Source organism: Camelina sativa, chromosome 6 (genome assembly GCF_000633955.1).
Source record: "Camelina sativa cultivar DH55 chromosome 6, Cs, whole genome shotgun sequence".
NCBI classification, from domain to species: Eukaryota; Viridiplantae; Streptophyta; class Magnoliopsida; order Brassicales; family Brassicaceae; genus Camelina; species Camelina sativa.
Window position 1 is genome coordinate 14,270,366 of NC_025690.1, and position 12,245 is coordinate 14,282,610.

Below are 12,245 nucleotides of genomic sequence, written 5' to 3' on the forward strand. Positions count from 1 at the left end.
AACCTTTTTAAAATTTCTGAACTGTCATCAAAAATTCACTAAAACTAATGAGAATGGAGATAATTGTCACAGACATGAATACTCTGCGAAAACATAGAGGCTAAGCCTAACAAATGCCGTCAAATTTGTTATATTCACACCTATAATCATAATTACGGTGTTTCACTCCGATAAACCAAACTCAAGTGAAACAAAAAAAAAATGATGTATAATCATAATTATATTTATAAAATACAGACAAAGAATTATGAGCTTATCACTTCACAGTTTCAGATATATACCAAAATGAGTGGCCAACTAATTTTTATGGAAAATACTAATATTATATAATTAAAATTTTATTACTTAAAAAGGTTTACTAATTGACCAAATATATGTTTTGCCGTTGTTTTTGAAGTAATTTAATTTATTTATTGAGTACATATAATTTCAGAAACCATAATTCAACTTTGATTAAAGTCCGGTCTATTTTCAGTATTAGGACAAGAAATCGTATATGCTAACTAAAACGGGTAATTCGAGTAATGAAAAAAGTATACTCTAACATTGAAAATTATTTTTTTTTCTCGCTTGAAAATTAATTTTAAAAACAAATTCGCATTTAATGGGAATTTGCGGATTATGTAGTTAGGAAAATAAATATTAATTTATATTTAAACACAACATTTTGGTATATTGTGGGAATCAAGAATCAAAGATTTTTCTCTTGACTAACAAACATTAATTAGATATTTTTCAACCATATATTTTGTTATAGATATGGATAGTTTCAACATTTAAATATAAAATATAAATAGTCCTAAAATAAATATTATAAGTTTTGCAATTTAAAGATTCATATTAAAAAAAAAGAAATATGACAATAACAAATTACTTTGTGACGTTTATTTTTAGAATTTTGTATGTCTTTGAAAATAATTTGAAAGTTTTTGAGAATTTCTTACCCAAAATGTTTTAATAAAATATTATCTATAAGGTAATTATTTCAAAGATAGTTATGGACCACAAATTTTTTGGCGGTGTGAAATGGACATGACGGGATAGGATGGGACTATATGACATGTAAAGAACTACTTTAAGATGGATATTTTGAGATTTTTTTAGAATTATGATCTACTAACTATATAAAAATTAAATATTCAAATGAAGATCCTATGTACCTACATTTTTAGCCAAACTTTTTTAAAAAATATTATCTAATGGGAAATTAGTTAAAAGAGTAAAGTTATGGACATAAAATATGTCTTCTGTTTCAAAATAGATATGTCTAGGTTATATACATGCAATAATCCAATTAAATCCAAATTGAAATATGATATTTGGTTTAACACCCTTAAACAAACTGAGAGAAATATTTTTATTAGTTTAGTATACACGTGAAAAAAAAAATCACTAGCTGTGTTTGGTTATTATGAAGATAATATTTTAGTTCAATTTCATATCATTAAATTTCTTAAACTTTAACTAATTTGGGTAAGAATTGACTATGTTATAAATATGGAACTACTTTGAGATATGTATTTTGAGAATTTTAGATATTAGGGAGGTCACCAGACCCTCCTAACTTCTTATAGGTCTGTTGTTGGTTATATGGCAAGACGGTTTAGGTCAATATTGATAGAATTTTAAAATATAATTAATTTGGTGCTATAACAAAGATAATCATCATTTTATTATTTTATTAACACCATCTATTTTAAAATATTATACATATTTAAAATGATTAAATTATGATTATATAGTAAAAACAAATTGTTGTGCCATATACCACGGATTAAATACTATGCCAACTAATCGTCATTTCATATATAAACAACACAACTATCGATTGTCAAACAAATTATAATCTATTCCACAAAAAATTGAAGTATTTTTGAAAATATTTTGAAAGTTTTTGTGAATTATATTTTTTACTAACTAACTGTAAATTAAATATCTAAATGGAGAATTTAAAATACAAATTTTAAATATTAAAGAGGTCAACTGACATATCACACCTTAATCAAACTCTCGCAGTAAGTAGAGGCCAAATACTAGACAATGACAAAATAAAAATAATAAAAAATTAATTACAACTAACAATTACAACAAAACAATAATTTTAAATATACAATGTTAACTTTTTATCATAATTATTAAAAAAAACATTGAAAAAAACATTAAAAAAAACACAGAAAATGATCTTAAATTTTGAAAAATAAACAGCACACTAAATTTTATTTACTGTAAAACATATTTTTTAAACAAATATCCAACATATAATATAAGTACCTAAATCAAATACAAAAACAGACATAAAAATAAATTGATATACACTTTCATCCAACTCTCGAGCATAGCGCCGATCAAGTATTATTATAAGATGGGATAAGCTTCGACAATTAGAATCATCTTTATTGGGCCATGCCCAAAACAGAAGCCCAGTAGTCAAAGACTGCACGTGTAGTTAGGAGACGTTTCTTATTTGCACAGTGGACACGTGGACAAATTACCTTGGCTTCGTGTCTTGCTCGTGATGAAAGGAGTATCACCGGCCACCGCCGGAATTCCACCTCCTCATCTCAACCCCGCCGGGAAAACCAAGATGAATTGGTTCTGTCCATACTTCTGAAATTAATGATCACCAGTCCACAGATCTTAAACCCCTATGATTTTAGTTTTCGATACAACCAAATCGAAAATTCTCCACTCCTACGAACAAATCCCAATCTTCACTATCATCAGTTAAGCCAAAAGCCAGCCACACGACTCCATGGAAACGCGACGATGCTGGAGGAGAGCCGGACATTTCTGCTATGGAAGTCAGAGGATTCCGGACGGAAGCCAGCCAGCCTTGCTGAAGAAGCCGAGGACTGCCGGAAAAGAGCCAGCCAACAGTGGTGATGAAACCACCGATGCCGGAAAAGAGCCAGCCAAAGAGGATTAAACCACCGATGCCAGAAAAGAAACCAGCCACCGTCGTTGTGGTAACCGACTGTGCTGGGCATATGCCAGCCAACGCCGTCACAAGTGACAGACGATGCTGGACGATGAACCAGCCAACACTTGCTAAGAAAGCCACTTTGTATTTATAATAAGAAATAACGTCTATAACGAAAATAATTCGACACATTTTCAAGTCCTACACTACAAATTCCAATTTTCATGATACACCATAACTTGTAATACGTTTAGTCATTGTTACGGTTCATTTAAGTAGCATGTAACTTAAACGAAATTGATTTAACTAAAACTTTCACTGATCAATATATATTTATTTATCGACCATTAGTAATTTATACTGAAAAATAAAATGTTTCAATATAATTATACAAGATTACAAATTATAAAAATCACTCAATCTGACCGTACCAAACCCCCTGGATCTTCACATCTTTAGGTACCTTAGCACCCAAGTCAGTATCCGACGGCTGAAGACTCTCGAACACTCCAATCACTTCACCTGTCTCGGGTTTGCTCTTCGTGATCTTCAATGTGATATCTCCAACAGACCCTGCTGTGTTCTTGACGTTTTCCTTCGACAGCTCTTCCTCGTCTCCTCTTCCTCCCGCAGGCAAAGCCACTGCATTATCGTACCCAGTGGATCCACCACGACCTTTTGGGTCCAAGAAAGACGAGCCACGGTACGATGGAACTAAGAACTTTCCACTGAAGTTTTCGGGTTTCCCTGAAGCCTCGAGCTGCTTAACCGTGAAGAGGAACGGCACTCTTTCTCCTCCTGGAAGCTGAACTGTGACAGCTGCGTAATCGATCCCATCTTCTTCCTTGAACTTCACGCTTCCGTCTGAACCAACCTGGTAAAATGACAACAAAATCAAATTGACATTGTTAACTTCTTGCAGTAGAGCAAGCACTATAAACTAGCTATGGTAGGATTAAGTGATTACTGAAGACTAACCTCGAAGGGTCCTTCGATCTCATCAAGCGTGTAAGTGAGACGGGTCATGAGCTTGGTGTTTTGGAAATCCGGCGGCGCGTTCTTGCTGACGCTCTCTGCCTTGACGGTGAAGGAAGTGGGCTCAAAACAGAACTTCTTGCCTGTGTACTTACCAGGTTTGAACGAGAACGTCTCAGAGCCACCGTCGATAGTAGGACACTGGTTCGCCGTACCAGTTCCCTTAACCTCCATGTATGTCTTGCTCTGTATCTCGTCGTATGTTAGCCTCCTTGGTGCTCCCTCCGCACTTGCCCCCTTCATTTACCACAACATAGTTTTAAAAATACTAAACCTTATAAGTAAACATGCAATTTAATCTACATATATGACTGTCACATAACAAAACCACTAAATTCAAATCGATTTTGACATCCAGTAAAGTTGCAATCTTCATTATTTGATTATAAGTTATGATATACATAGGTAAGAACTAATACAAGTTACTTAAGCTATAAGCCCTAGCCAAGACAAATTCTTAAGTTTAAGTTTGTGAGATTTAATGAGTATATGAAGTTATACCGAGACAACAAGAGCAGAAGTGGCGAGAGCGAAACAAGCGATCTTTGCGGATTCGGAGCATTTTCCAGCGAACTCTTTGAGGTCAGAGTGGAGAGAACAAGTGAGCCTAGGAGATGAAGACTCCAGACCAAAGGACTTGCCTACGGTTTGGTTTGATCGGAAATGAACATTACGTGAAGGAGAAGAAGAAGCGGCGATCTTAGCCGGTTGAAGAAAAGTTGCGGCGGCATGGAGAGAAGTTGCCATGGCGACAAGACAAGACTCAGATGTTTGTGTTTTGGTTGAGTTGATAATGCGAAGTTGAGTAGTAGTAGTAAGTAATAATCAGAGGAGAGATTTTGTTTCGCTAAGATAAGGTCAGGATAAGTTTTTGAAAATTTTCCATTGGATTTGTTTTGAGAGGTATGGTTGATTGGTAGCCACGTGTTTGAAGCTGATGTGGAAATTTAGATACTGTACCAATCTAAATTTGTTGACGTGGATATTACAAAACAAAAAAACTTTGGAAAATTAATCAATTTCCCTGGAATATATAAGATCTTCTTGCTGCGATTTGGTTATTGCAACGATTCAAAACCGGTCTGGAATAAACCAAACTATTCGGTTCTCGACATATGGTCTGACTTGCAGATTGAAAAGCTATGAAAATCATTCTCATTGATACGAGTTACGATCGTTCACATTTGATATTGAAACGCAATTCAGGTTTCTTGTAGCCGGGCTACCAATACTAGCAAATTAGTTGCCCTTAATTCCCAACTAACAACATAATTTTAATTATTAAATTAAAAGAAAAACATTCCCTAATTTTGTTTTATGGGCGAGATAAGAAATATTATATGTAAGAACAAATACGAAATCAATCAAAAGCTTTATTTGATTATTCTCAAAAACATACAAGAATCAAATTTTACAAGTGACAACTCTCAGAAGTTGCCCATCCACTTTAATAAATCCTCCGTCAGCCTTTTTCTTGTACCACAGCTTGGCATTGAAATTACACAACAAGAGCAATGCTTCTCTAACGAAAACTTCATCGTCTGAATCTTGTGCAACCATGTCAAATAGCCAGAATCAGAATAGAAACAGTTAAGATTGTATTATTCATTAAAATCAATTCTACAAAAGTTAATATTACATGGTGATGATACCTAACAAATACAAATGATCTGATAGATATTCAGTTCAATACGATGTAATGATCAAGCAATTTGATTAATATGCAATTCAACACAGTCAAATAAATAAGAATATGCAACAAAACCATATCAAATTGGTTATAAAACGTATCAATAAATTGTATGAATAAAGTAACATAAGAAATAAGGGCATTCAGAATGAGTAGGAGGTATATATTCATCATTAAAATCAGATGACAATAAAACAATCCTCATCATGCCTTTTACTTTTTCGATATACAAAAAAAAAATCAAAAAATCAAAAAATCAAAAACAACTTTGAAAACATTAAGCAGAAGAAAAAAATAAGGGATTCCTCTCAGACAAATGCCTCGTTTGTCCCCATGATTTAATGAATGGATTTCATCGGACTCGTCATCTATGTTTCTTCATCACTGAGAAACCCCTTCTTTTTTTATAACTTAAATTCGTATATCTAAGATCGTTATCAAAAAACAAAATCCTAGACTAATGCTATGAGATCGAAGACAACACTCAATAATAAAACAAACATTGTAAAGAAAAGAAAAGATTTATAAAGAGGAAGCGATTCTAGTTTGTGATGAACTCGGAGAAGGTAGATGACTTTATGATTTATAAACGGCGGAGAGAGGACTCTATTTATAAGGAACCGAACTAGGGTTAGGGTTTTAGGACGTTCCCCCTTACTTATAAACGACATGAAGTTTAGTTATTTAATTTTAAACAGCGTGTAGTTCTCTTACTTATAAGAATTTGAAACGACACTCATTGCTGCACGTGAATACCTCAAACGGAAACTCACGAGTAAATATTTTTTTTACAATAGAGCGCTAATTTAACTTTACAAACTACTAGTAATTTATTCAAACTATTTTTTTTTATGTTTGTTTTATCGAATGAATCCGATCACAAATATTTGCTTAACCCGTGAGATTACTTGATATGATATCAGCTGCGTGCACTTAGATAGTTGATAGTCATACGATACAAAATAAATTATGATGTGCAAAAAGTTTGGTTGACAGCTTAACCACCATGATACCCGTGAACAATTTTAGATTCAGTTCGGTTTGGTTAAAAAAAGTGACACTGTGGTGGGTTTGATTGATTGATTTATTACACAAAGAAGCAGCCTAAGTTCTAATTTATAAAACAGAGTGTAATCGTCATCTACTCTCTTTTTTGCAATACCAAAACGACAAACATTCCACGACTGCATATACGAAACAGAATCCATAAACCAAGTTTTTTACACAGGAATATATATTTTGAAATCTTTTTTTTTTTTCTTACACTAGGGTAGCTAGACAAACAAATAGTAGAAGAAAAATGAGATTCTTTATGCATATGGAACATTGGTTGAGCTTGAAGGCAAGTATTTGGGGTATGCAACATAATCAGAAGAAAGGAACACCAGAGAGATTCTTATCCTGCTCGACGATGTAACACGCAGTTTATTGGAGGCAGACGAGAGCAAAAAACAGCTTTGCAGAATGGGAAGTAAAATGCGAGATTATGTGACACGGACGATTAGAGCCCAAACGGGGTAGACCAAAAGAAGGATGATCCCTAAAGTGTTCGACACTCCACGGGGCTGTGTGAACGAATTCCTAAACCCACCTGATGCTCGGATATGTTCTTGAAGAAGGTAACATCCGATGAAAAGGTTGATGACAGTACCAATCCAAGTTCCACGTATATGGTGAACAAGGAAGTGTGGAGAAACTACTAGCAGAAGGATCAAAGAACCCGGCATCTCAAGCCAATCTGCCAATTTCAACAACCACAACAACAAAAAAGTGTGAGACTTGAGATTTGTTTCAGCAATTAAGAAGGCACAACAACAAGACATCTATGAAGAATTAATCACCTGGGAAATGCTTAGGGAAGAAAAGTCTGAGTACAACTGCAACGAAAGCAATCCATTTGCCAACATCTCCACTGATAATAACATCAAAATGAAAACTTTCGATTCAACCAATTCAATTTTTATAGATTATTTTGTGCTCAACCTGCAATTGTTTGTTGTTTGTTTACCTGAGAAAGTTAAAAATGACACTAGGAAGGCTAAGGAAGATGTATGGTATTAAGAGTGATGTAAGCATCTTCGTTTTCCAATTGGTACGATCCAATATCAACAAGTATCTGCATCAAAAAATCACATAAACAAAAACTTTAAAGAAATATGGAATAACCAAAAAAGTTACTGTAAATTGCAGCAGAAGCAAGACAAAAATAAGCCCTTTTCAAGTCTGTGGTCTCACAGTTTGAACCAATAAGGGAAACAAGAAACACTAGGATTACAGCAAGTGTCCATAAGTTAACAGAAATTGAGCCACTTTAATCACTTTTTTAACTGTGGTAACATTTAGATTACTGCAAACTACGATCAATTTCATAGTTTGAAGAACCAATCAGAGACACTAGAAACAGTGGTATTACTGCAAATGTCCACAAATTAACAGAGAAATTAAGCCAAAGTTAGTCATTTTTGAATTGAGCGAACAGTAAGATTGAATTTTTCAATAACAGAGTAACAAATCAGGTTGAATGATCATCAATCAGAGGTTCACTTGCATAATCATTAACCACTGATCTCGAATTGACACCGAAAAAAAAATCAGCTTTTTATCGATTTCAACATGTAAACAAGTCACAAAATTAACAAAGTCATCGATTTGTCGAAGAACCCCCATGAAAAAAAAAAAAACAGAGATGAATGACGAATTGAGGAAAAAGAATGAAAACTTTACATGGCAGAGAAGGAAGCGGTGAATTTGAGAAAAGAAACACCGAAGGCTAATCCACCACCGAGCTCATAAACATCGGTAAACAGTTTCTTCGCTGCGATCTTGAGTTCCTCTACGTCGGAATTGACCAGTGACAACGTATCCACGTCGTCGGTCTTCATCGCTAGGTAATCCACACGCCCCATTAATTTTGTTCTTCTTCTTCTTTCCTCACTCAACCCAAATCAAATCGATCTTCGTCGTTTGAAATAACAATCAAGTATCTCTCAGATCGTCTTCTGCTCTTTTTCTTTCTTTGTCCCAATTTGTTTTTTTAGTTCTTTTGGTTCTATTCAATCGTTCCTGGTTTGTCGCCGCAAACCGATATGAGTCATGACGTGTAATTTCCTGATTGAATAATAAAGTTATTAGGGGAAGAGAATATTAAACCGCCATGTGTCAGTTTTATCCGGTTTGACCCCTAGTCCCTATTCCTTTTTGATTTTGCGCGTTTTTTTAGCATCTTAAGAAATTGTTTATTTTTTTGTTAATTAAATAAAAATCAACTAATAATAATAAGAAGGTATATGCCGGTTTTATAAAATGAATAAATGTCTTATCGTTTTTGTATCATCCTTTTACAATCTAATAAAATCTTAGGTGTTACAAAAAAAAAGAATAAATGTCTATCGTATTATTTTATTTTGTTTTAGTCGCGCCATATATATGATGAACATCGTTCATATGTAAAATATCAAAACACTACTCTAGTTTAGGTTGAAACACTTAAAATATCATACAAATACACAACTTGCAAGACGTTTTACTTCCTGAAAATCAAACACATACATGATACATATATATATATATATATATTTAGTGTAAAAGAGTGTACTTTAATAGTTTCATTTAATCATCTTTTTAAGGATAGGTTTTGCAAAAAATTATACAATTTACGTGCGTACTAGCTTAAAGAATAAAGAACGTCATGATCTTCGATCAACCATCGTTGCCTCATGCGAATCACAGACCTGTGTCGTAAATTTACATCCCAATTTCTTCCCGATTGACCATTTCCTCTCCCTATCGTTCTTCTCCTCCGACGAATCTTCCTTGTCCATCTTAGCGATGATTACTTTCTTCAAGAACGAGTACTCTCTTTCTAGCTGGTTCACTCGTGTCCTCATCGTATCCATATCCAAACGAAGCATCTCATTCTCCTTAACCGTCTTCTTCCATCTCCCAAACTCCACCACCCCTCCTTCTTCTTCCTCCGTCATTAATAACGTTCCGGTGATTACTTGTCGGAGCTGTAACTGCTCTAGAAACAAGACTTGTACGACGGCTCGTAGTGGCAAACGCTCGTTTTGTGCCGCGTGTGTGCATCCTTCAACAGTTAGTTTCCGGCAGTCCATTACACTACAAATCTTCTCCTTCTCTGCCTCTGATATACACGGATGCGTCTAATAATGAAAACACAAAAACATTAACATAAACATCAGGTGCTGTGGTGTAGTGGTTATCACGTTTGCCTTACACGCAAAAGGTCTCCAGTTCGATCCTGGGCAGCACCAATACTTTCAATAAATTAAACTTTTAAAAAACAATCACCTTGAAGTATATATCAACGGCTCTGTAAAGTCCATCATCGTAAACCCGTGCTTTAACCGGAACCAAAACCGCCAGATTATAAAACTTCTCCGGTTTAAGATTACCGTCCGATGCAATCTCACCAAGAACTCCGTCCATCAGTTTACCAACCACCTTCAACGACGACGACGAGGCCACGGCGTCGTTTTCGAGATAACGACGTAGGAGCCTCTCCACAAGATCAATGTCGTATAACGTGTCGTTGAGATACGAGTAACTCGGGATGAGCAAATCATCAAGCGTAGCTTTTTCAAGATTTGTTCCGATCTTTTTCTCCAGCAAGTCTCTGCAATTCTCGGAGGTGTTGAGGATGATCGCAGATCGTAATATTCCGAAGAGAGATCTCGTCGTTGCTTTGGAGGAGTTGTTTAACGGAAGAAGATCTGAGATTATAGTCTCTAACAATTCTCTTTGTTCATTCTCGGAAGCTATGGTGGTGGTGGCAGAGGTGGAGGAAGAAGAAGATGAACGGGAGATTCCGGGAATATGTTTTTTGACGTAAGAAATTAAAGATTTCTCTATGATCTCATGACTCAGATCTCTCGATCTCAGAGCTAAGATCACTCGTCTGAAGATCGGAAAACTCAATTCTGTCAAATCTTGAAAACAAAGCTCTGTTTTCGATTCTTTGCTCTGTTTCTTCTGATCTACGGCGAAGATACCTCCGTTGTTTATAGGCCGACCGAGCAAAAACGACGACGGATCGGTTGAGGAAGCTTTGAAGACGATGGAGTCTATACACTGTTCCGTTACACCGAGTGATTCGGCTAGAGACGAGACTGATTCGCAAGCTTTCAGCGCTTTGATGGATTCTCGTATGTTAGTGAAAACGAACTGTGAGAGAAACATCTCTGTTTTCGAAATTAGATTCTCCGGTGAGTACTCTTCCGTCATTTCGAGATACTCGGCGGCGCAACGTAGTGGAACAGCCGTGGAAACAGAGATGTCGACGTTGAAGCCGTAGCTTATCTTTACCACCGTTTCGAAAATCTCTGAACCTCCCGGAAAATTCTCGAGCTTTATGTGAGGATCAACTTCACTCTGTTCTGTACTCTGTTCTTGCTCTGTTATTAGCTGGTGAAGTTTTCTGCTTTTTGAGATCAGAGGAAACTGAAGAAAAAAAAACAATATCAGTTTTGGTATTATGTTAACTTTGAATAAGGAAGAGACAAAGATGAATCTTGTGAGACCTTATGAAGATGAAATGTTATATCATCAACTTCGATTTCGATGTCACTTGGTAAGCCTGTGGTGCAAAAGAACCTGTACCAAGAGAACGGTGTTATCAGTGTTTGATACATTGTTTGACTACTATTGAAATATGAGTGTTTTGTTGTTCTTCTTCTTTACCATGCTTGCTTCTTGGAGTTTGCCATTAGAGAAACTCACAGAAGAATGAAGAAAGCAAAATCTCTCGATGGAAGTGGAAGCAATTGTGGAAAGATTAATATTCGGGTTTTGAGTAAAGTGAATCGAGTTTTTGTGTTTTGTTTGTGTGATCATTCTTTTAAGCTTAGTAATAAATATTTCTGTCTTTTGCTTTTTATAAAAGGAATTGATTGTTTAATATTTTGGATGCAGAACAGCCAGAATCTCAAGAAATTGGGCATTGAAAAGAGGCAAAGCCGCACTCATATCTTAATCTTAATACTAAAACTTCCATCCAAGTTTTGCTTTTTCTAACTTCTTACTTGTGAATGCATAATGAGTCTACCTAATCTTTGGGGTCATTATATAAAATGTACTTAACAATCTTCAACCAATTATGGTTTTAATGCGGATAGCAAAGATACGGTGGCCCAACAACAAAAAAATATTATTTTTTTGTATGTAGTATAATGATGATGTAAAATGCCTTCAATCATGCTTTGAAAATTCGTTGGAACACAACAATAATATCATTTAAGATATATATCAATGTATCAATGTCAATCATGCTATCAAATTCAAAGTCATTCACTTCTTCTTTCTATCAAATGAGTCTCCATGCATGTTACAGTTTGAGTCACTTGTTAGATGAAAAATTCATTTGCAGAGTTAAACCTACCAAATATTGTGCTCAATCGTTATATGATCAAACAACTAACCATTGATTAAAAAATCAAACTAACTCGTTGAGTAGATTAATATAAGACATGTCCACAGAAACAAACAGTCAACTGAATGTTTTACCCCAACTACCAAACTAGCCTCAGTGATATATATATATATATATAAAAAAAAAAAAAAAAAAAAAAAAAAAAAAAAAAA

General features: G+C 34.8%; 3 protein-coding genes and 1 non-coding gene across 4 annotated transcripts; 1 reads left to right on the forward strand and 3 right to left on the reverse strand.

The window, feature by feature from the left end:
• Positions 3,253-4,782, reverse strand: LOC104791308 (oxygen-evolving enhancer protein 1-2, chloroplastic). The gene is made up of 3 exons (XM_010517156.1): positions 4,457-4,782; positions 3,899-4,192; positions 3,253-3,794 (listed from the first exon to the last, which is right to left on the reverse strand). Exons 1-3 carry the CDS (start codon positions 4,700-4,702, stop codon positions 3,333-3,335), a joined length of 1,002 nt encoding a protein of 333 aa, XP_010515458.1. The 5' UTR covers positions 4,703-4,782; the 3' UTR covers positions 3,253-3,332.
• Positions 6,795-8,556, reverse strand: LOC104791309 (cold-regulated 413 plasma membrane protein 2; the record flags this gene model as incomplete). The annotated part of the gene is given in 4 exon segments (XM_010517157.2): positions 6,795-7,383; positions 7,487-7,557; positions 7,654-7,761; positions 8,370-8,556. Coding segments are annotated over 4 exon segments (615 nt in total). The 3' UTR covers positions 6,795-7,129.
• On the reverse strand, positions 9,185-11,615 carry LOC104791310 (BTB/POZ domain-containing protein At3g50840-like). The gene is made up of 4 exons (XM_010517158.2): positions 11,346-11,615; positions 11,186-11,258; positions 9,957-11,105; positions 9,185-9,808 (listed from the first exon to the last, which is right to left on the reverse strand). Exons 1-4 carry the CDS (start codon positions 11,369-11,371, stop codon positions 9,332-9,334), a joined length of 1,725 nt encoding a protein of 574 aa, XP_010515460.1. The 5' UTR covers positions 11,372-11,615; the 3' UTR covers positions 9,185-9,331.
• On the forward strand, positions 9,847-9,919 carry TRNAV-UAC. Its single transcript has one exon. It is a non-coding gene; the product is annotated as a tRNA-Val (tRNA).

What these genes read in the sequence shown, in the direction of transcription:
- LOC104791308 (XM_010517156.1), bottom strand. Translation starts at nt 4,702, where the DNA reads ATGGCAACTTCTCTCCATGCCGCCGCAACTTTTCTTCAACCGGCTAAG. An exon ending in CTTCTGCTCTTGTTGTCTCG is followed by an intron (nt 4,193 to 4,456) that starts GTATAACTTCAT and finishes TGGTAAATGAAG; the next exon opens with GGGGCAAGTGCGGAGGGAGC. An exon ending in AGATCGAAGGACCCTTCGAG is followed by an intron (nt 3,795 to 3,898) that starts GTTAGTCTTCAG and finishes TCATTTTACCAG; the next exon opens with GTTGGTTCAGACGGAAGCGT.
- LOC104791310 (XM_010517158.2), bottom strand. Translation starts at nt 11,371, where the DNA reads ATGGCAAACTCCAAGAAGCAAGCATG. An exon ending in TAACATTTCATCTTCATAAG is followed by an intron (nt 11,106 to 11,185) that starts GTCTCACAAGAT and finishes TTTTTTCTTCAG; the next exon opens with TTTCCTCTGATCTCAAAAAG. An exon ending in CCGTTGATATATACTTCAAG is followed by an intron (nt 9,809 to 9,956) that starts GTGATTGTTTTT and finishes TTTCATTATTAG; the next exon opens with ACGCATCCGTGTATATCAGA.